This window comes from Pristiophorus japonicus, chromosome 4, assembly GCF_044704955.1.
Source record: "Pristiophorus japonicus isolate sPriJap1 chromosome 4, sPriJap1.hap1, whole genome shotgun sequence".
Classification (NCBI taxonomy): Eukaryota; Metazoa; Chordata; class Chondrichthyes; family Pristiophoridae; genus Pristiophorus; species Pristiophorus japonicus.
The window spans coordinates 40063195-40088121 of record NC_091980.1 but is presented as its reverse complement, the minus strand read 5'-3'; the positions used below and the strand labels follow the sequence as shown (position 1 = coordinate 40088121).

General features: G+C 47.6%; 1 protein-coding gene across 2 annotated transcripts in view; it reads left to right on the top strand.

Moving 5' to 3' along the window:
• The window catches only part of sgcd (sarcoglycan, delta (dystrophin-associated glycoprotein)), a 275576-nt gene that overhangs the window by 175123 nt on the left and 75526 nt on the right, over positions 1-24927 (top strand). For both annotated transcript variants that reach the window (XM_070878108.1, XM_070878109.1), the window contains exons 4-5: positions 12290-12377; positions 19959-20078. In XM_070878108.1, the coding sequence (XP_070734209.1) occupies positions 12290-12377; positions 19959-20078 (208 nt within the window). The remainder of the gene's footprint in view (positions 1-12289; positions 12378-19958; positions 20079-24927) is intronic.

The following is a 24927-nucleotide window of genomic DNA, read 5'->3' as shown; positions in this document are numbered from 1 at the left end:
CTCTGTTAGGGTAGTGGTGGGACACCTATAGGGGGGACATTTTATCCTAAATAATCGGATGGGTTAGAAGTGGGGGGCTTCCCAACCTGAACCCACCCCCCAGCTCTTTGCACTGATCATCCAGCTCTGTATGTCTCTTCCCACCCCCTACCTGCCAATAATCTGGCTCCGATCCTCTCTTTCCCCCACCCACCCCGACCCTCTGCCCGACACCACCCCCCCCTCCCCGATCCTTTTAATGGCCTGGCCCGACCCCCTCTCAATTTGGCTGGCTGCAGGCGGGAAACGAAGCCTCACATACAATTCAGACCCTGCTGTTAATGGTGGCAGGTCCTGCAGGAAACCTGGCCTCCCAGGTTTGTTGACCGCCTCATAGCTCCCCCACCCCCCTAACCCGCCCTCCTCAACAAGAACGACGTTTATTTATATAGCACCTTTATACGGCCAATAGCTTTCAGCTAGGAAAATCCGTTAAGATTTCCACTTTTAATTGCTATCAATTGGAAAGTGCACGGATGTCGATATTGAGTGAGGATAGGATAGGTCTTGGCTGTCTTTCCTTTCACAGTTATTTTGCCTTCTGATCCACTCTTTTTATTCTCATGCATGAAGAATTAACACTTTTGGCCAAGGTATTGAAACACTGTCAGTGGAAGTACATGGAAAAGGAACAGAGTTGGGGTCAAAACATATGGGTTTATTTTGTCAGAGCAACCAAGTAACTCATTGCTAAACAGCCTAGATTTTTTGTGCTCAAGTGGGACTTGAACCCATAACCATTCTGACTTAGAGGCATGTGTGCTACCCACTGAACCACAGCTGAATGTTGTGTATTGCTTTGGTATGTTAAATGTATGATAAGTATAATGGTGCATCACAGAGGGCGCTGTGGTGGGAGACCTGAAAGTATCTGCACGAGGCAGTATAAAAGGCTGCCCACCACACCTGTGGAGCACTCTGGAGCTGTTCAATAAAGGACGAAGGTCACAGCAGTTAGATTTACACCAGACCGTGTGGAGTCAGTGATTTGTGTGCTACATACACCACATTGGCGACGAGGAAGCGGACGAACTCCACGCAACCATGGCTACTCTGGGCTCACTAAAGGATTTTACCGTGGGCAATGATTGGGAGGCTTTTACGGAAAGGCTCGAGTACTACTTCACAGCAAACGATCTGACGGAGGACACGAACGCACTGAGAGAGAAGCGTAAGGCGATATTGCTTTCCAGTTGTGGCGATGAGGATTACTGTCTCGTCAGGGATTTGCTGGCACCTGGGAGCGCCAGGGACAAGTTATATGAGGAGCTGATTGAAATCATTCGTGACCAGTAGAAACCGAAGGAGAGCATTCTCACGGCCAGATACAAATTTTACCATTACTGCAGACCTGAGGGCCAGGATGTCACCAAATATGCTGCGGACTTCAGGAGACACGCGGCGCCGTGTGATTTTGGGACACACCTTGACGAGGCGCTGCGGGATGTTTTCATCATGGGGATCGGCTGTGAGGGCCTCCTTCACAAGCTGCTAGCCACGGAACCCACAGTCACCCTGACAAAGGCCATCACCATCAGCCGGGCATATATAAACCTCGACGTGCAGCACCAAGCAAATAATCCACACAGTCTCGAACCCGGCAGGCACTGTCCACAGGATAGCGCCCACCACGGACAAAACTTCAGAACGTGGCTCTGCCCGGGACAGAGAGCATGGACCTCGGGGTCCTGGAACTCAGAGTCTGCTGAGGGGGGCCAATCAAGCAGCACCATGCTGGCGCTGCGGAGGAAGCCATGGGGCTCACCGGTGCAGGTTTGTGGAGTATACGTGCAACACCTGCCACGTTAAAGGCCACCTTCAGCGTATGTGTAAAAGAAATCGGACTCACCACGTGGCTGAGGAAATGGGGGATGATCCACTGTTCAGCGAGGAGTAGGCAGAAGAAGATGAGAGGTTAGGACTGTATACGTGCACCGACGATTCGCCCCCAGTGATAATGGAAGTAAAAATTGACGGAGTCCCAGTGAGTATGGCAGTGGATACGGGATCGGGTCTGTCGTTGATGAGTCAGAGAACTTTTGATAAACTGTGGAGTATTCCGGCTGGACGACCCAAGCTGGTCCCGGTCACGGCAAAACTGCGTACTTACACCAAGGAACTGATTCCTGTTCTCGGCAGAATGGATGTACAGGTATCTCATGGGGGCAAGACGCACGGTTTACCTTTATGGGTCATTGCAGGCGATGGGCCGACGCTCCTCGGCAGAAGATGGATGGGAAAGGTCCGTGGGAGCTGGGAAGACTTCTTCACTCCTCCACAGGTTGCTGCTCCCCGGGTTTCCAAAGGGCAGCGGCAACCGAGCTGGAGCTGCAGCAGCAGCCCAGAACTCCTGGCCCCAAGCAATCCTGCAGCCTCAAACCGCCACTCAAGGCTACAGGTGCAGGCCCATTGCTGGGGTGCGGGCCAGCGGGGCGCTGCGGTCCATCGATGGACGGGGACCCATGCAGCGGAACAGTCAGGCGGGGGCAGCAGCCGCGATGGGGCAGCCACGGAGGCAGCAGGCGAGGTGGCCACAGAGGCAGCAGGAGAGGCGGCCACAGAGGCAGCAGGAGAGGCGGCCACGGCGGGAGCGGAGGCTGCGACCACGGCGGGCGCGGCAGCAAGCAAACCGGCGCTGCCGCTGATGGTTGTTGTTCCTCATTTATGTGGGATATTGAGAACCGAGTTTGAGCGCACCAGCATTGAGTAAGTCCAGCAGCGCCAGAGGAAGAGGATCGTGGACAAATGCCTGAAACCTTTCCCCAAAACACTGCAAAATTCCCTCTCCCCACCTTCTATGTTTCCCTTTCTCTCCTTCCGTGTTTCTTCTTCTTCTTTCTAGGCTAGCTGAACACCTAAGATGGCGGCGCCCAACTGAAGCCTCGTGGGAGCCACAAGATGGTGTCTTAAAAAGGAAATCCTCCCGGGCGTCTTAAAAGGGCCTCACACCACTGCAGTCCCCACATAAAGACTTTTGGACTTTTTAAGGCTAGAGCGAGCCTAAGTGTGCCATGTGAATGTAGGATGATGGATTTATGACAAGAAATAATATTTTAATGCTGGGTGGTCACTGTGTTTAAAATAATGGACATGAATTACGAATTACGACAAGAGTTAATATTTCAATGCTAAATGGTCACTGTGTTTAAATTCAGGGACGTGGATCCGTGACCAACATTACCAATGGGCTAATGTGTTTTTCGATTTAGGGGATTCTAGCAATGGCTTTTTGAACTGGGGCGGGGTAGTGATGTTGTGTATTGCTCTGGTACATTAAATGTATGATAAGTACAATGGTGCACCACAGAGGGCGCTGTGGTGGGAGACCTGAAAGTACCTGCACAAGGCAGTATAAAAGGCTGCCCACCACACCTGTGGAGCATTCTGGAGCTGTTCAATAAAGGACTAAGGTCACAGAAGTTAGATCAACACCAGACCGTGTGGAGTCAGTGATTTGTGTGCTACATACATCACAGGGTACATTTTCCTTCATTCACTAATTTTAGAAAAAAGTTGGCTATAGTATAAAATAAGTTTTTCCGCCTCATATCTGTTTTTCTTGTAATTAGCAAATGGCGGAAAATATAATCCAGTGTTTGAAAGCATTGTCTGAGGTAGATCTTGGCACACAGTCAACAGAAAGGTAGTTCCCGTCTACAAGAAATCATAATGATAAATATTGGAATTTCCTGACATCTTTCCATGAAGAGGGAAAACATCTGCCACAAACAGAATGTGTTGATAAATTTCCAGATTAATTCAACTCACAAGATTTAAGTGATCATTTTCCCTGATTGTGTTTTTAAAATCCCTAATAAGCTGCCCTCCACCAGCACGGTCATTTGATGCTAAAGCGCCAAGATCTTTGAACAAATCTCTTGATAGCAGATTTAATACTTCTTGGCAAAGGTTAATATTAACTCTTTAATGCCTTTTTTAATATTTGAAATAACTCTCGGGGGATATTCCTTAATAATCCTTATTTGAAAGATTTTTATCTTCCTTATGGAGGCCGGGATGTATGTTTCACCAACAGGAAATAAAACAGATGTGTCCTGTTGACATAAGGTGCTTGCAGAGTGCTGCCTGCTGTTTATTTCCACAGTTCGTTGTACAGACCAAGCAAGTGCTGTCTTTTTTCATTAAAAAAGAAAGAAAGACTTGCATTAATATAGTGCCTTTCACGACCACTAGATGTCTCAAAGCGCTTTACAGCCAATTAAGTACTTTTGGAATGTAGTCACTGTTGTAATATGGGAACTGTGGCAGCCAAGTTGCACACTGCAAGCTCCCACAAATAGCACTGTGATAATGACCAGATAATCTGTTTTTGCTATTTTGATTGAGAGATAATTATTGGCCAGGACACCAGGGATAACTCCCATGTTCTTCTTCAAAATAGTGCCATAGATTATGGATTATAGATAAAGTGCAACATCCCCACTGACACCTGGGAGTCCCTGGCCAAAGACCGCCCTAAGTCGAAGAAGTGCATTCGGGAGGGCACTGAGCACCTCGGGTATCGTCCACCTGAGAGGATAGATGGGGCCTTGGTTAATGTCTCATCCGAAAGATGGCACCTTCAACAGTGCAGTGCTCCCCCAGCACTGCACTGGATTGTCAGCCTAAATTTATGTGCTCAAGTCTCTGGCGTGGGACTTGAACCCACAACCATTCTGACTCAGATGCAAGTGTACTACCCAGTGAGCCACAGCTGACACTGTAAGTTGACACATTAAGCAAGGTTGCTGGCAAATGTTTGCATGTTATAATAATGAGCCATGGTCTTTTGTTTTTAAATGTCAGTCTGTGTGGCAACAAAGATATGATTTACAAGGATTTATCTCTGTGTAAATAGAAGGGCCCTTCTATAGATTATCATCATCATCATTATAGGTTGTCCCTCGGACGAGGATGATTCGATGTTTCGATGAAGGACCCGATGTTCCAGTCCCGAACTCCAATTGAGGGGGTTGAAGATGCCTGTGCGTGAATTTTTCTAACGTGTGGCAAACGTTGCACACCAGCCACCAGACGGGCTTGACAGAGCTAGGTCTTGGTTCGGTGGCAAGGGTTAACCAAGACGGCTGGAGACCTGCTCTGCTGCCCGGACCCAACGCGCACACATATCGCAGTGTGGGCTGGCCCGTGCTGCCCCTGGGCCCTTGGCTCTTCTGGGCTCCGTGCCCTCATCTGTCGCACCTCCGCCATGATCTTTCGCCACTCCTCTGTACCTGGGCCCTGCCAATGTTCTTGCCCACGCTCCGAAACGGCATCCAGGGTTTTGATGACATTACTCAGTCGCCCATCTCAAAATCGGTGCACACTTGGAGCAGCTCGCGCTGGAGGTTGAAGTGGCCCGCCGTTCCAACTCTTTTAGCCTCTGACCTGCAGAGCTGTTCTCTCACAGGTCGGGGGGCCACGACGATTATATAATCTATAATCTATAGATTATAAACTGTCGATAAAGTGCAGCATCCCCACTGACACCTGGAAGTCCCTGGCCAAAGACCGTCCTAAGTGGAGGAAGTGCATTCGGGAGAGCACTGAGCACCTCGAGTCTCAACGCCAAGAGCATGCAGAAATTAAGCGCAGACAGCGGAAAGAGCGTGCGGCAAACCAGTCCCACCCACCCCTTCCCTCAACGACTATCTGTCCCACCTGTGACAGGGACTGTGGTTCTCGCATTGGATTGTTCAGCCATCCAAGGACTCATTTTAAGAGTGGAAACAAGTCTTCCTCGATTCCGAGGGACTGCCTATGATGATGATGAGACTATAGACTATAGGGCTCAATTTTCCCGAGTCATTTGCGCCGTTTTTTCTGGCGTAATTATTTAATTCAATGTTTCCCCATGGAATCTGTGCCGGCGTCACTGCTTTGGTTCCGATTTTTTCGAGGTTAGGTTTTTTTGACGACATGTCCGTGCCAGTTTTCAGCATTTTTCGCAGTTTGTCCCCAAATTTTTAATTCTCGGTCGGCGTATCTGGCCACTCCCGAAAAACCTTCTGGTGAGTTAACAGAAAGCAGCGCATATTGAGAAATCGGCGCTGAAAGACGCCATTGTTTATCATCAAATTTTTGGAGGGAGTCTCTAACAATTTAAATAGCCATAATAAAGTTCAACTTTTTTTACCTTTCAATGGAGTACATAGAATTTTCTTGGATTTCTGAAGTTTTCATTTTTTTTTACTGCCACCACCGAATGTCTTCAAGCAGGGCTGGAGGGGAGTCATAGCGTCGGCCGTCAGAATCGGCCCCACGCCCAGACACAGGGGCTTGGGGCTCGGCTGGAAAACAAGCCCGGGGTGGAGGGGGAGATGGTGATCGGAAGGCTGCTGCACCAGGCACAAGACTGCAATAAGTTTGGGGGAGGTGGGTATTGTGTTCCGAACACAGATGAGGCTGCACACAGGGAGGTTAAAGTAACAGTGACCTCAGTCTTTATTAATACACTCCAGAGTGAGCAACAGGCCTTAGGGGCCGGCTTATATACAGCGCTCCCAAGGGATGCTGGGATTCCTTGGGACTTCAGGGGATGAGCTCCCTGGTGGCGGAACATGGGAGTGCATGCTTTACAGATACACAACATCACTCCCCCCCCCCCACCCCCGCAAAGTCAACGTCAAAACTATTTACAAGGTGAGGCAGTCGAGAGCCTTTCTTTCCCTGGTGGACCGCCTCGGTACAAATGTCTGTTCTGGTGTGTTGGCTGTGCCCTCGCTGGTCTGGCATGTTGGCCCTGCAGGGCTGCTAAGTAAGCCTGGCCTTGTTGGGCTGTTGGGTGTGATGGGTTCAATTTCCTGGTCCGGTGTGGTGTCGTTGATCCTTTGGGTGTGTGTTGTGAGCTCGAAAAAGGTGGTGTCTGCTGTGGGTTGTTCAGGGCAGTCTGAACTGCAGCCTCGTTTGGTCCAGGTGCTTTCTGCAAATTTGTCCATTGTCTAGTTTGACTACAAACACCCTATTCCCTTCTTTAGCTATCACCGTGCCCGCGATCCACTTGGGACCATGTCCATAGTTTAGCACATACACAGGGTCATTCAGATCAATTTCCCGTGACACAGCAGCGTGACCATTGTTTACATTTTGTTGCTGCCGCCTGCTCTCTACCTGATCATGCAGGTTGGGGTGAACCAGCGAGAGTCTGGTTTTAAGTGTCCTTTTCATGAGTAGCTCAGCCGGGGGCACCCCTGTGAGCGAGTGGGGTCTCGTGCGGTAGCTGAGCAGTACTCGGGACAGGCGGGTTTGGAGTGAGCCTTCTGTGACTCGTTTAAGGCTCTGATTGATTGTTTGTACTGCCTGCTCTGCCTGCCCATTGGAGGCTGGTTTAAACGGGACCGAGGTGACATGTTGGATCCCATTGCGCGTCATGAATTCTTTAAATTTGGCACTAGTGAAACATGGCCCATTGTCACTGACCAGTATGTCAGGCAGGCCGTGGTGGCAAACATGGCCCTCAGGCTTTCAATGGTGGTAGTGGCGGTGCTTCCCGGTATTATTTCACATTCAATCCATTTTGAAAAAGCATCCACCACCACCAGGAACATTTTACCGAGAAACGGGCCCGCATAGTCGACATGGATCCTCGACCATGGTCTGGAGGGTCAGAACCACAAACTTAGTGGTGCCTCTCTGGGCGCGTTGCTCAACTGAGCACATACGCTGCATTGCCGTACACAGGAGTCTAAGTCAGAGTCGATACCGGGCCACCACACGTGGGATCTGGCTATCGCTTTCATCATTACTATACCCGGGTGTGTGCTGTGGAGATCCGAGATGAACGTCTCCCTGCCCTTTTTTGGTAGCACTACGCGGTTACCCCACAACAGGCAGTCTGCCTGAATGGACAGCTCGTCCTTTCGCCGCTGGAACGGCTTGATTGGCTCTTGCATTTCAACGGGGATGCTGGCCCAGCTCCCATGCAGTACACAGTTTTTTACTTGGGACAGCAGAGGATCTTGGCTGGTCAAGTCCTAATCTGGTGGGCCATGACAGGTGATTCTTCATTTTCAAACACTTCCATGACCATCAACAAGTCTGCGGGCTGCACCACCATCAACAAGTTTGGAGGCTGCGCCATTTCCACCCCCGTGGTGGGCAATGGTAGCCGACTGAGAGCATCCGCACAGTTCCTGGTGCCTGGCCTGTGGCGGATGGTATAGTTATACGCTGATAGCGCGAGTGCCCACCTTTATATGCGGGCTTAGGCATTAGTATTTATCCCCTTGTTTTCAGCGAACAGGGATGTGAGGGGCTTGTGATCGGTTTCCAGCTCAAATTTGAGGCCAAACAGGTACTGATGCATTTTCTTTACCCACAAACACACTAATGCCTCTTTCTCAATCATGCTGTAGGATCTCTCGGCCTTAGACAATCTCCTGGAAGCATAGGCGACAGATTGCAACTTCCCCGCAACGTTAGCTTGTTGTAATACACACCCGACTCCGTACGACGATGCGTCACATGCTAGCACAAGTCTTTTACACGGATTATACAATACAAGCAGTTTGTTGGAGCATAAAATGTTTCTGGCTTTCTCAAAAGCAATTATTTGTTTTTTTCCCCATACCCAGTTCTCACCTTTGCGCAATAACTCATGCAGGGGCTCTGAAAGGGTGCTTAACCCCGGTAGGAAGTTACCAAAATAGTTGAGGCGTCCCAGGAACGACCTCAGCTCCGTGACGTTCTGTGGCCTGGGCGCATTCCTGATAGCCTCTGTCTTGGCGTTTGTGGGCCGAATGCCGTCCGCCGCGATCTTTCTCCCCAAAAACTCCACTTCTGTTGCATTGAAGACGCATTTCGACCTCTTCAGCCACAGCCCTACACGATCCAGTTGCTGGAGGACCTCCTCCAGGTTTTGTAGGTGCTCGGCGGTGTCCCGACCTGTGACCAATATGTCGTCCTGTGTGGTACTGACTTGAGTAGGCTCTCCATGTTTCACTGGAAGATCGCTACAGCCGACCAAATTCCAAACGGGCATCTGTTGTAGATGAACAGTCCCTTGTGCGTGTTGATGCAGGTGAGGCCCTTTAAAGACTCCTCCAGCTCCTGCGTCATGTAGGCCGAAGTCAGGTCGAGCTTGGTGAACGTCTTGCCTCCTGCCAGCGTCGCAAATAGGTCGTCTGTCTTAGGTAGCAGGTATTGGTCCTGTAGCGAGAAACAATTAATAGTTACTTTATAATCGCCGCAAATCCTGACCGTGCCATCACTTTTGAGTACTGGAACAATCGGGCTGGCCCACTCACTGAATTCCACTGGGGAGATGATGCTCTCGCATTACAGCCTGTCCAGCTCGATTTCCACTCTCTCCCTCATCATGTGAGGTACCGCTCATGCCTTGTGGTGAATGGGTCATGCCTCTGGGACCAAGTGGATCCGCACCTTCGCCCCAGAAAAATTTCCAATGCCTGGCTCAAAAAGGGAAGGAAATTCGTTAAGAACCTGGGTACATAAGGCCTCATCGACATGTGATAGCGCTCGAATGTCATCCCAGTTCCAGCGGATTTTGCCCAGCCAGCTCCTTCCAAGCAGTGTGGGGCCATCACTCAGGACAAACCAGAGTGGCAGTTCATGCACCATGCCCTCATAGGTGATCTTGACCATGGCGCTGCCCAGGACAGTGATAAGCTCTTTGGTGTACGTTCTCAGTTTCGTGTGGATGGGGCTCAGGGCTGGTCTGAATGCTTTGTTGCACCACAGTCTCTCAAACATCTTTTACTCATGATGGATTGGCTAGCACCAGTGTCCAGTTCCATGGCTATGGGTAAGCCATTCAATTTTACGTTTAGCATTATCGGTGGACATTTCTTCGAAAATGTGTGCACCCCGTGTACTTCAGCATCTGCCTCCTCTCTCTGAGGCTCGAAATTGCTTTGATCCACCATGGACCGATCTTCCTCTGCCAAGTGGAGGTTAGCAGGTTTTGCAGAGCTTACAGCTCATTTGCAAGCTCTTTGGAGGTGCCCCATTGTTCCACAGCTCTTGCAAACATACCCTTTGAAGCGGCATGAATAGGATTTATGGAAGCCTCCACACCGCCAACAAGGTGTCAATTGCCTTGCATTCATCCTTTGTTGGGGACTCTGAGTCATCTGGGTCACCTGAGGCCTGTTGGCAGTTGCAGATTTGTGGGTTCTGCCCTGTACATTTATACTCACAAACACAGTTCCAGTTAATTTATTAACATTGCTAGCACTTGTGTGCTGAGAGATTTGTTTGGTGTTATCACTGGTGGACATAAACACCTGTGCTATCGCAATGGCCTTACTGAGGGTCTCTACAGTCAAACATTTTCGTAGGATGGTCTCGTGGCCAATGCCCAGTACAAAAAAGTCTCTGAGCATTTGCTCCAGGTCGCCATCAAACTCACATTGTCCTGCAAGTCGCCTTAGCTCGGCGACATAGCTCGCCACTTCCTGGCCTTCAGATCGATGGCACGTGTAGAACCGATACCTCACCATCAGCACGCTCTCCCTCAGGTTAAGATGCTTCCGACCCAGTGTACACAACTCCTCATACGACTTATCAGTGGGTTTCACCGGAGCCAGAAGATTCTTCATGAGGCTGTAGGTTGGTGCCCCGCAGACCATGAGGAGGACCACTCTCCTTTTTGCAGCGCTTCCTTCTCTGTCCAGCTCGTTGGCTACAAAGTACTTATCTAGCCATTCGACATAGGCTTCCCAGTCCTCACCCTCCGAGAACTTCTCCAGGATGCCCACAGTTTGCTGCATCTTTGCGTTGGATTCGTATTCTCGTCGCCAGTTATTGTGTTCCTAACACAGATGAGGCTGTACAGAGGGAGATTAAAGTAACAGTGACCTCAGTCTTTATTAAGACACTCCAAAGTGAGGAACAGGCCTTAGAGGCCGGCTTATATACAGTGCTCCAAAGGGATGCTGGGATCCCTTGAGACTTCAGGGGGATGAGCTCCCTGGTGGCAGAACATGGGAGTGCATGCTTTACAGATACACAACAGGGGGGAAGAAAAGGAGAAGTCACAAGACTGCAATGAGTTGGGGGGGACGGGGGGGAGAAGGGAAGAAGTCACAAGACTGCAATGAGTTGGCGGGGTGGGGGGAGGAAGGAGAAGTCACAAGACTTGGGTGTGACTTGGGGAGCGAGAACGCACACAACTGGCTCTTTAAAAATGGCCGATTGCCAACTCGGAGCTGTCCTGCTCATGCGCGTCCATTGAAATAACGTCAGAAACGTCACTTTTTTTCCCCGCGCATGTGCAGAAGGTGCGGCATTGTTTTTTCAGCGCAGACAGAAGGCTTCGCCCCCTGAGACGTCGACACGCTGCATGGCACCAAATTTGATCTACACATCGGGGAAACTTTGGCAAAATATTTCTCGCACAATTCTGGCCTAGGAAAACAAGCGTAACTCTGGCAATACGCCAGAAAACGGGCTTGGGCAAAATTGAGCCCAACAGATTATTAATAAGTAGGAGCCAACAACACTAAATTCTGTGGAACAGATATGGGATAAAACAGATCACACAATCTTACTTAACTGATATACTTTAATGGATGGAACAAACACAGCAAGTGTTCCACGTTATTAATTATCCAAAGAAAACATTAATTATATTTAAATCCATGTTATGATCAACTAGCCTGGTTGACATCTGATTGATGTGAAGCAGAGGAAATAGTGTGCTGCTATTAAAAGCATCTGCATGCAGCAGATATTGGAAAATAATAAAATCAGCAAGGTGAAAGATCAGTTCTTATTCCCATTGAATTTTAAAATAAGGGCCATTGTCTTCATGAAAAAAAGTCTTAAATATGTTCCTTATTAGCTTACAATCCCACAGCAAAATTTTACAAATTTCACTGAAATATTGTTTGTATGTGATGTAACAACAGTGACATTGTTTGCCGTTTAAGTCTCCATAAACATCAAAAGGTTTACTGGATTCTTTTTCATGAAGATCAAAGCCTTTAACAACCTGATTTTTTCCATTTATCTAATGTGTGTACAATACTTACATTTATACATCAGAACATCTCAGTGCACATTCTTCAAATGTATTGCTTCTGCGATACGTGACTATTATATGTAGACAAACATGACAGCCAGTGGTTGTCCCCAGGATATCCTTTTAGTTGATGATGACATGTTATTTTGATTTATTCCTTGTGTCCCACATTAAACAACATGGCTGCCTGAATAATAACTTACCATGAAGGTTAAACCTCAAAGGGATATACCTAATGTTATTTTTTCCAATATTGCTTTTTTTTAGGACAGCTCCCTTTACTTGCAGTCTTCTAGGAATGTTACAGTGAGCATCCGCAATAGTGAGGATCAGACTGTTACCCAATTAAATACAGGTAAGCCTGAATATCATGGAGAGGGCATGGCACCCTCCTGTCAGACACTTTCTAGCTGGAAATTACAACAAAGAGGACTGATACTCATGCTGATCTGGTGATGTAGTGCTGCAGTGCATCATCGAGTGGTTGGTCATGATTTTGCAGTTGTAGCGTTCTCAAATACACTGTGTTCCTACTCGTCACCTAGAAAGGGAGTGGGGGAGGGGGGCGCGGAGAGGCATTGGGGGCAGCAGGAAAAATACTATAAGGAATTGAGGGGAGAGACAAAGGATAACAAAATGTTTCCTTTCAGAGAGGGAGAAGCCAACAAAAGGACATACACATTGCAACAAGTTGTCTGCCCACCACCTCAGAAAACTAATTACTAAATTGATCTTCAAAAGAAGAAGATTTTCTAAAGCATAGAAACATTTTTGTACTCGTTTACAATTCTTCTAATCATTGCATTAAAAGCTCCCTCACTTTATTTTAGAGTAGACATTAATGGTTGAGTTTTCTGCCTTCGTGTGTGCACTGGGTGGATCGCCAGCACACATTCCCTCGTGTTTGCTTCAGTTCTCTAAGCCCCTTGAGTTCCCAATCTTATGCACGTTGCTATGGGGAAGTGAAGATCTGATCGATGAAAAGGATGGGGAGCGGGGGAAAGATGATGGACTTATCCCATACCCTCAACTCCTGTAAGAGGTTTCTTATTGGTATCCTCAGGACAAGGCCGCATCCAAGTTGGGGATCGGTTCCCACTTTCACCCAGGTTGTTATAACTACAATAAACATAGCAAAGGGGAAAAAATGGACAGCAGCTGTTTTACTTCTATCAACACAGAGCAGACCAGAGCAATTTTAACTACCCACCCAAGGGAAACTGGCCGAGTGGGCTGTTAAAATCACCGTGGAGCTGCTGGGAGAGGCTCTCTGCCCCTATTTTAACCTGCTCCACTGAGCAAGTGGCAAAGATACTTGCCCGAAACTGGCAGGTATCATTTTTAACACATGCATGTTGGATCCTGACGTTGTTATCAGGACCTAATGGCTATTTTTTGTGAGGAAATCTTTGCGGGGTTCAGTAATGAGTTTCCCGCCAGACCAAATCAGCAAGGAGGTTGGTCTGGGCCAGAGGATCCATCCAGTGTACAGAAGGCAGAAAAGATTGGTTAATATTTTTTTACTTTCCTTGTGGAGCCAGGAGGAGTAGTAGTACTCCTCTGGGCCACACAAGGACATCGTAGTCTTTCCCTGCTTCAATCTCGCCACACTCCCATCGTTGGGCCCCCTTTGAGACAGACCGGCATCCGATACCACCACTCATCTGGTCTTGAGACATTGGGCCGTGTACAATTCCCTCGCTCCCTCTCTCCTGCCCCCCCACCCCAGTACAGGTGAGAAGTTGGTGAGGCCTGGAGTTAAAATATTTCAGGCCTTTTTTGTTTGCTGCAACAAGTGAGTTTCGAACTACCATCCGAATGCAGTTGCTGAAAACTGATTCAGAGTTAAAATTGGGGCCCCAGTCAAGGTGCATTCATAGACAAATGGTGACAACTATTATTTTTCAATATTCATATGCATATTCCACCCCTCCTCCAAGCCGTCGTATTGTCAGAGCTACAAGACTGTTTCCAGCGAAGTGGAGATACGGGCAATATTTCCCGGTGAGCTTGCAGCTGTCTAGAATGCACATGTCTAAGGTGAACATTAGGAGCTTGTTCAGGAAACAGGAAGATGAAGTTTAATTATATGCATGAAAGAAATACTTCTGAGAGATAACTGAAACTTAGAAAGATAGAAACATAGAAAATAGGTGCAAGAGTAGGCCATTCGGCCCTTCGAGCCTGCATCACCATTCGATAAGATCATGGCTGATCATTCCCTCAGTTCTCCTTTCCTGCTTTCTCTCCATACCCCTTGATCCCTATATCCATAAGGGCCATATCTAACTCTCTCTTGAATATATCCAATGAACTGGCATCAACAACTCTCTGCAGCAGGGAATTCCACAGGTTAACAACTCTGTGTGAAGAAGTTTCTTCTCATCTCAGTCCTAAATGACCTACCCCTTATCCTAAGACTGTGTCCCCTGGTTCTGGACTTCCCCAACATCGGGAACAATCTACCTGCATCTAACTTGTCCCGTCCCGTCAGAATCTTGTATGTTTCTATGAGATCCCCTCTCATCCTTCTAAACTCCAATGTATAAAGGCCCACTTGATCCAGTCTCTCCTCATATGTCAGTCCGCCCATCCCGGGAATCAGTCTGGTGAACCTTCGCTGCACTCCCTCAATAGCAAGAACATCCTTCCTCAGATTAGGAGACCAAAACTGAACACAATATTCCAGGTGAGGCCTCACCAAGGCCTTGTACAACTGCAGTAAGACCTCCCTGCTCCTATACTCAAATCCCCTAGCTATGAAGGCCAACATACTATTTGCCTTCTTTACTGCCTACTGCACCTGTATGCCAACTTTCAATAACTGATGAACCATGACACCCAGGTCTCATTGCACCTCCCCTTTTCCTAATCTGCCACCATTCAGATCATGTTCAGTTTTTGTGTTTTTGCCCCCAAAGTGGATAACCTCACATTTATCCACATTATACTGCATCTGCCATGCATTTGCCCACTCACCTAATCTGTCTAAGTCACCCTGCAGCCTCTTAGCTTCCCCCTCACAGCTCACACCACCACCCAGTTTAGTGTCATCTGCAAACTTGGAGATATTTCACTCAATTCCTTCATCCAAATCATTGGCGTATATTCTAAAGAGCTGGGGTTCCAGCACTGAGCCCTACGGCACTCCACTAGTCACTGCCTGCCATGCTGAAAAGGACCTGTTTATCCCGACTTTCTGCTTCCTGTCTGCCAACCAGTTCTCTATCCACGTCAATATATTACCCCCAATACCATGTGCTTTGATTTTGCACACCAATCTCTTGTGTGGGACCTTGTCAAAAGCCTTTTGAAAGTCCAAATACACCACATCCACTGGTTCTCCCTTGTCCACTCTACTGGTTACATCCTCAAAAAATTCCAGAAGATTTGACATGTATGATTTCCCATTCATAAATCCATGCTGGCTTGGACCGATCCTGTCACTGCTTTCCAAATGTGCTGCCATTTCATCCTTAATAATTGATTCCAACATTTTCCTCACCACTGATGTCAGGCTAACCAGTCTATAATTACCTGCTTTCTCTCTCCCTCCCTTTTTAAAAAGTTGTGTTACATTTGCTACCATTCAGTCCATAGGAACTGATCCTGAGTCGATAGACTGTTGGAAAATGATCACCAATGCCTCCACTATTTCTAGAGCTACTTCCTTAAGTACTCTGGGATGCAGACTATCAGGCCCCGGGGATTTATTGGCCTTCAATCCCATCAATTTCCCAAACAGAATTTCCCGCCTAATAAGGCTATCCTTCAGTTCCTCCTTCTCACTAGACCCTCGGTCCCCTAGTACTTCATGAAGACAGAACCAAAGTATTTGTTCAGTTGGTCTGCCATTTCTTTGTTCCCCATTATAAATTCACCTGAATCCGACTGCAAGGGACCTACCTTTGTCTTCACTAACCTTTTTCTATAGAAGCTTTTGCAGTCAGTATTTATGTTCCCGGCAAGCTTCTTCTCGTACTCTATTTTCCCCCTCTTAATTAAACCTTTTGTCCTCCTCTGCTGTATTCTAAATTTCTCCCAGTCTTCAGGTTTGCTGCTTTTTCTGGCCTATTTATATGCCTCTTCCTTGGATCTGACACTATCCTTAATTTCCCTTGTTAGCCACGGTTGAGCCACCTTCCCTGTTTTATTTTTACTCCAGACAGGGATGTACAATTGCTGAAGTTCATCCATGCGATCTTTAAATGTTTCCCATTGCCTATCCACCCTTTAAGTATCATTTGCCAATCTACTCTAGCCATTTCATGCCTCAAACCATCGAAGTTACTTTTCCTTAAGTTCAGGACCCTAGTATCTGAATTAACTGTGTCACTCTCCATCCTAATAAAGAATTCTACCATGTTATGGTCACTCTTCCCCAAGGGGTCTCACACAACAAGATTGCTAATAAGTCCTTTCTCATTACACATCACCCAGTCTAGGATGGCTAGCTCCCTGGTTGGTTACTCGACATATTGGTCTAGAAAACCATCGCTAATACACTGCAGGAAATCCTCCTCCACCGCATTGCTACCAGTTTGGTTAGCCCAATCAATATGTCGATCAAAGTCACCCATGATAACTGCTGTACCTTTATTGCATGCATCTCTTATTTCTTGTTTGATGCTGTCCCCAACCTTACTACTACTGTTTAGTGGTCTGTATACAACTTCCACTAGCGTTTTCTGCCCCTTGGTATTCCGCAGCTCCACCCAAACCGATTCCACATCATCCAAGCTAATGTTCTTTCTTACTATTGCATTAATTTCCTCTTTAACCAGCAACGTCACCCTGCTTCCTTTTCCTTTCTGTCTATCCTTCCTAAATGTTGAATACCCGTGGATGTTGAGTTCCCAGCCTTGGTCATCCTAGAACCTTGTCTCCATGATGCCAATTACATCATACCTGTTAACTGCTATCTGTGCAGTTAATTCATCCACCTTATTCCGAATACTCCTCGCATTGAGGCACAGAGCCTTCAGGCTTGTCTTTCTAACACACTTTGCTCCTTTAGAATTTTGCTGTAATGTGGCCAGTTTTGCTTTTTGCCTTAGGTTTCTCTGCCCTCCACTTTTACTTTTCTTCTTTCTATCTTTTGCTTCTGCCTCCATTCTACTTCCCTCTGTCTCCCTGCATAGGTTCCCATCCCCCTGCCGTATTAGTTTCACTCCTGCCAACAGCACGAGCAAACACTCCCCCTCGGACATTGCTTCCAGTCCTGCCCAGGTGCAGACCATCCGGTTTGTACTGGTCCCACCTCCCCCAGAACCAGTTCCAATGTCCCAGGAATTTGAATCCTTCCCTGCTGCACCACTCCTCACGCCACGTATTCATCTGAGCTATTCTGCAATTCTGACTAGCACGTGACACTGGTAGCAGTCCTGAGATTACTAATTTTGAGGTCCTACTTTTTAATTTAGCTCCTAGCTCCCTAAATTCGTCTTGTAGGACCTCATCCCTTTTTTTACCTATATCGTTGGTACCTCTATGCACCACGACAACTGGCTGTTCACACTCCCTTTTCAGAATGCTCTGCACCCGCTCCGAGACATCCTTGACCCTTGCACCAGGGAGTCAACATACCATCCTGGAGTCTTGGTTGCGGCCGCAGAAATGTCTATCTATTCCCCTTACAATCTAATCCCCTATCACTATAGCTCTCCCACTCTTTTTCCTGCCCTCCTGTGCAGCAGAGCCACCCATGGTGCCATGAACTTGGCTGCTGCTACCCTCCTCTGGTGAGTCATCCCCCTCAACAGTATCCAAAGCGGTGTATCTGTTTTGCAGGGGGATGACCGCAGGGAACCCCTGCACTACCTTTCTTACACTGCTCTTCCTGTTGGTCTCCCATCCCCTATCTGGCTGTGTACCCTTTTACTGCGGTAAGACCAACTCACGTCATTCTCAGCATCGTGCATGCTCCAGAGTGAATCCACCTGCAGCTCCAGCGCTGCAATGCTGTCCGTCAGGAGCTGCAGGCGGATACACTTCCCGCACACGTAGTCGTCAGGGACACCAGAAGCATCCCTGACTTCCCACATAGTACAGGAGGAGCATAACACGTGTCCGAGCTGTCCTGCCATGACTTAACCCTTAGATAAACTTAAATTGGCAACAACAATGCTAAAGGTTACTTACTGATATAGAAAAGAAAAAGAAAAACTACTCACCAATCACCAGCCAATCACTTACCCCCTTGGCTGTGACGTCATCTTTCGATTTTGTTCTACTTTTTTGCCTTCGCTCCCTGCTGCAGCTGCACCGGCTGGGCTCTTGTGGGCCTCAGCGATCTCCCGCTCCACCTACCGACACGACGCTGCTGCTCCCCGGGCTGACGGGCCTCTTGTGGGCCTCAGCGATCTCCCGCTCCACCTCCCGACACGATGCTGCTGCTCCCCGGGCTGACGGGCCTCTTGTGGGCCTCAGCGATCTCCCGCTCCACCTCCCGACATGACGCTGCTGCTCCCCGGACTGACGGGCTTCTTGTGGGCCTCAGCGATCTCCCGCTCCACCTCCCGACATGATGCTGCTGCTCCCCGGGCTGACGGGCCTCTTGTGGGCCTCAGCGATCTCCCGCTCCACCTCCCGACACGATGCTGCTGCTCCCCGGGTTGACGGGCCTCTTGTGGGCCTCAGCGATCTCTCGTTCCACCTCCCGACACGATGCTGCTGCTCCCCGGGCTGACGGGCCTCTTGTGGGCCTCAGCGATCTCCCGCTCCACCTCCCGACACGATGCTGCTGCTCCCCGGGTTGACGGGCCTCTTGTGGGCCTCAGCGATCTCTCGTTCCACCTCCCGACACGATGCTGCTGCTCCCCGGACTGACGGGTCTCTTGTGGGCCTCAGTGATCTCCCGCTCCACCTCCCGACACGATGCTGCTGCTCCCCGGACTGACGGGCCTCTTGTGGGCCTCAGCGATCTCCCGCTCCACCTCCCGACACGATGCTGCTGCTCCCCGGACTGACGGGCCTCTTGTGGGCCTCAGTGATCTCTCGTTCCACCTCCCGACACGATGCTGCTGCTCCCCGGGCTGACGGGCCTCTTGTGGGCCTCAGCGATCTCCCGCTCCACCTCCCAACACGATGCTGCTGCTCCCCGGACTGACGGGCCTCTTGTAGGCCTCAGCGATCTCCCGCTCCACCTCCCGACACTTAACCTTGAGGTAACAGCTGTTGAGACCCAAGGGAAATTATTTCGATATGGTTATGGTTATAATTCCCAGCTTATTTGCTTCTAGCAGACCTCGTGGTGCTTTTCAATTCGGCACAAGACCAAAGTATTGTGGTTAACTCCTTTCAGCCCAGGGATTTCCTTATGCTAACTTCACTATCGATTACTCATCAGCGATGCCCCAATCTGCTTAATCTAGTATGCAACATTATAGTGCACATTGTTAATACTGCAGTAACCATCACTAGTTACTGGCTGAACCTCAGCCATGCTGCTGGAGGAATGGAAGACGTTATGCTGATGTTTTATCAGAGAGATTTAAAATGAAACTCTGGGTAATTCACTCTCTCTAACCTTCTAATGACCAATTACAGAGGAGCACAGGGACATATCACTATTTGGCCTGGAGTACCTATGTGGAGCTAGAACTAAAGAAAGGAAGACATATAAAATGATGTTTTTTTGTTATAATAACCAGTTTAGTGCTAGGTTTACACGGTAGCTGCCTTAAACTGTTTCAACAAACCGCAAAAGGTTGAACTAATTGGACACAAAGGGAGGTGAGATTCAACTCTGGGGGTCACAGAATGGTTGGCTGATAAAGTACCACCCATTCTGTGCACCGCCCAAGTTAAATTTCGCCGCCAAGGGATAGTTTATAAATGAGAAAGTTGTGGAAAATGGCTTAACTGATTTCATTTCTGCGTATAACATTCATTGCTCCATTCCCAATATCTCGTAATTCTTTGTGTTTGTTTGCAGGAAGTGAAGCTATAGAAGCACGTGGAAAGCGGTTTGAAGTCACCTCAAATACCGGCAAGCTATTGTTTTCAGCGGAGGACAGTGAAGTGGTTGTTGGTGCTGATCGCTTACGAGTCTTAGGTATTCATACATTTCTAATCCAGCACAGCTCTGAAATGGAGAGATTTCCCAGTGGACGATCCTTTGGTGCTCAAACCAAAAGATCGCCAAGGGAAAATTTTTCCCAGTATTTTTCGAAGACCTGTGAGTAACCAGTAAAATCAAAAACGCTTTGCCAAAAGGATGTAAAGCAGTCTAAACAAGAAAGGAAAGGTGCACAAAATATTGACTGCTGGAAGATTTAATTGTATAAAGTCTCACTATACATTTAACAGTTTCGCTTTCCATTGTACAAATACTCCAAATAGGAAAGAATGAGGTGAAGGTACCTAGAATGATGCATCACAGTTTACTAATGCTGTGCATATTCTCAAAGTATTCTATCAATATTATAACATAGTGACACATTTTTGGGTGTCACAAGACTACTTTGTTTAGCAGTCAGAAACAGCTTGCCAGGCAGCTGAATGAATATTAATGAGATCATTTTAATGTGTTTGCAGCATATCGCTAGAAAACAAGACTGTTGTATAAAATTAAAAAGGATAATACAATCATTTGTGGCTCTGCGCCACTTCTATTCGCAGGAGGTGCAGGGGTTTTCTAAAAGTGGCTGTGGAATAAAATACATTTGGCTGCACCTCATTAATAGGGGCTCCAGCACTTTGTAAATGGTGCTACGAACAATTAATGTGGTGTGACAAATGGGGGAGAATAGAAGAGGCCCAGAATGTAAAGCTAGCAGTGCGTTTCTTCAAAATGTGCAGAGATCATTTTTGCTGTACTGTAAAAAGAATAGGATTAATGCTTCTATTAACTGAGGAAGCACTATGTGTGACGCAGGTAATGAGTGAGGCTATCTGTAATCGTAAGAATTGGCAGCAAAAAACAGAAACTTACTAGAGGTAAGATTTTCTCTGTTTGCTGTTAATAGGGAAATCGTACACATGAAGCATGGGATGCTTTGCCAAAGGAATAGTTGCGGCAGCGACCATTGCATCCTGTGAAACACCTTGGGACAGTTCACTACGTTAAAGGCGCTATATAAATACAAGTTATTGTTGTTGTTTAATGGAAAAGTGGATACATATTTGAAGCAGGGGGAGTTACGTGGCTATGGCCAGTGGGATCAGTTACAGATTGTTTCAGCAAAGAGCCAGGAAAGTCCCAATGAGCCAAATGGCTTACATCTGTGCTGTAACTTTCTTTAGTTCTTTGGTTCTCAATAGTGATCAGACAAACATTTCCCCCAATGCGTCAAATATATGTTTGTTAGTCATTCTGAACAGTGTTGAAGGATGGGAGATGCTTAAAATCATTGTGGAAGTTCAGACAATATGTCTTGTAAACTTCTTGGCAGTGTGTATGACAGGAGAAAAAGTGAAGGAGGTCACTGCAAAAAAATGTGAGGCGCTTTGCTGAGCACAAATAGAAGTTGGAGATCGGACTGTTAAACTGTAGCCCTGATTCTCTGACCCACGCTTGCTGTTTATGATCCTGAGTACTGGGAGAGAAGCCTTGCCTTCAAATTCCAACCCACCTGTCTCTCCAATCCAACCAAAAAGGGAAATTCTTGATTTGAAGATGAAAAAGATTCTTAAAAGGATTAATTAGTTCTGAGTAATGTGAAAATCATGTCAAAATAAAACAGGCAGATGCCAATTGTCCCTAATTGCTTACATTACCATGATGTAATGGTGAAAGGACAATTAAATTGAAAAAATTCCTAATTAATATCCCTGGTACTATAGTACTTGGAGATTATCATCTCCCCAAAGAGATCATTAGGAGTTCAGATATGAAAGCAAAACATTTCTGTTATCCATCATCGATCTGTTCATTGCTCCCACCAGGTTTGAAAAATCCTCGAGGGTTTATTCCAAACAGCTTTTCTGGCCAAATGTCTTACTGCAAAGGTTTGAATGATGACTCCACTTAAGGGAAGGTGAAGGGAAGGCAGGTCCAGTACAAAGCCACATTTGCTTAATGTCCAATCCACAACCACATAAAGTCTGATTTTACTTCACAACAATCTTCAACCGAGCTGTAATCTGTAGGTCGATGTTAATGTAGAGCAGGTTTCAGGCGGGCAAGCAGGCGGGCAAGCAGAGAGTACGAAACACAATCGCTAGCCTAAGTTTGAGGCCTGGGGTATTTTAACTCCTAGGGCACAGCTGCATGCCGACGGTGACTGGTTACTCCTGGCCTCACAAGGGAAAGTTTCACACTTACCTTGGAGGGCCTCTTCTCTCTGCAGATGGGAGTCAGCATGATGGAAGAGTCACAGCAGCCTTCTTGCTCAGGCCCCAGATAAAATGTAATTGGAATCCTTTTGACATCTGCTTTAGGTAGGCTTCTCATCCGCCTGCAGAACCCTGCAGGTCAAATGGGCAACAGCAAAAGAGGGTTGAGTTACGAGCAGGTAAAGAAACCTCCTTGTTTTTAACTGTCCACTCATCCGGTTTCTGATCCCTTGGTTTTGTTTCCTGGTTCAGTACATGTGCACAGTTACAAGTTTGTCATTGGGCAGCTGATAATACTGACCAGTATTGAAGTTGTCTGATACTAGCACAGAGGGTTATAATAAACACCACAATGAATTGAAAATAAACTTGCAATCTGCTCACCACTGAAGTTACATTTTTTTACAGGAAGCTCTTGTTTTGCTAACAAGACTTTTTGTTCATATCAATTGAGATATGTCAATCCTGTAGAATATAACATTTTTCAACTTCCTGCACTGGCCAGTTTTATGAATTTCCGGAGTGAGATTATAAATTTGACCATCATTCCTGCTGCATTTATACAATAGGCCCATACCTATTTAGGACTGAACTGAAACTACCTCAAACACAATTCATTCCTTACAAATCGTAGCGAGTAGACTTTCATGCAATTAGTCCAGGCTAAATGCAAACCCAGGTGAGAGAAATGAAATAACTGTGTGCTAAACCATAGTACCGCCCAGACCCGAGTAAGAAAGTTCTTGTAGGATTACTATTAAAAAAAGAAAGACTTGCATTTATATATAGGTTCACTAGGTTGATTCCAGAGATGAGTGGGTTGACTTATGAAGAAAGATTGGGGAGTTTGGGCCTCTACTCATTGGAATTCAGAAGAATGAGAGGTGATCTTATCGAAACGTATAAGATTATGAGGGGGTTTGACAAGGTGGATGCAGAGAGGATGTTTCCACTGATGGGGGAGACTAGAACTAGAGGGCATAATCTTAGAATAAGGGGCCGCCCATTTAAAACTGAGATGAGGCGGAATTTCTTCTCTCAGAGGATTGTAAATCTGTGGAATTTGCTGCCTCAGAGAGCTGTGGAAGCTGGGACATTGAATAAATTTAAGACAGAGATAGACAGTTTCTTCACCGATAAGGGATTAAGGGGTTATGGGGAGCGGGCAGGGAAGTGGACCAGAGTCCATGATCGGATCAGCCATGATCGTCTTAAATGGTGGAGCAGGCTCGAGGAGCCATATGGCCTACTCCTGCTCCTATTTCTTATGTTCTTATATCACCTTTCACAACTTCATCATCATAGACTGTCACGTATGTAACCATCATGCAACGCTAATCTTCATGTAACTGTAACCTTCATGCAACTCCTGTACAATGTACTTATACCCTAGAAATGCACACCCTGACCACAGGGGGTGAACTTGTGGGAGACTCTCCTCACCTGGGTAACCAGGTATGAAAGGGGAAGTCCCACCCAGGGTCAGCACTCCTTGGTCCGGGCAATAAAGGTGAAGGTCACGTAGTGACTGTGTCTGCAGTACATGCCTCGTGTGAATTTGTAGTAAGGTGCAGGGACACCACATTTGACGACGAGAAACGGGTATCACCGAACTACGAGGATGGCCACCGATAGCACAGAGGAACATTACAGTGTGGGTGAGGACTGGGACGACTTCGTGGAGAGACTCCAGCAGAGCTTTGTCACAAGGGACTGGCTGGGAATGGCAGCGGCTGACAAGCGGAGGGCGCATCTACTGACCAGCTGCGGGACACAGACGTATGCGCTGATGAAAGACCTGCTCGCACCCCAAAAGCCAGCAGACAAGTCCTTTGAAGAGCTCTGCCAGCTGATCAGTGAGCATCTCAAGCCGGCGAGTAGCGTACACATAGCCTGGCACTGGTTCTACACACACCGGCGTCGGGAGGGACAAAACATCTCGGACTTCATTGCGGACCTGGGTCAGTCTCTGTAAGTTCACAGACGCCTGCAGGGGGGAGATGTTAAGGGACTTTTTCATCGAGGGCATTAATCATGCCGGGATTTTCAGGAAGCTCATAGAGACCAAGGACTTGACTTTAGAAGGGGCGGCATTGATAGCTCAGACCTTCATGGCAGGGGAAGAGGAGACCAAGCTAATTTAAGCATGCAGCCCTGGTCCCAACGTGGCGATGGACCAGGGAGTTAACATGGTGAACGCGGCTCGGGACCCCACAGGCAGGCAAGGGCATTTCGAAACCCCCCAGGCAGCAACAGACTCTAGGGTGGGCCCGCAACAGGGACAATGGAAAGGGGATCGGCAATTCATGCCATCACGAGGAACAATGCGTCCCGCGATGGGACCATTGACACGCTCCATCAGAGAGCTTAGAAACAACCAAATGAGCAATCAGAGAGGAATGCCTGGTAACAGTCCTTTTGTTAACAACAATCTCAGCTCATGCTGGAGGTGCGGGGGTAGACATACATGCGAAAAGCTGCAGGTTTCAGCAATATACCTGTAGGATTTGTAACGTCAGTGGACGCTTGGCCAGGATGTGCAAAAAGGCTGTAGCGAGGCTAATCTGCGAGACAGAGGAATTAGACGAGGGGTCTGCAATGCAGGATGATGCCTGGGGAAAAGCCAT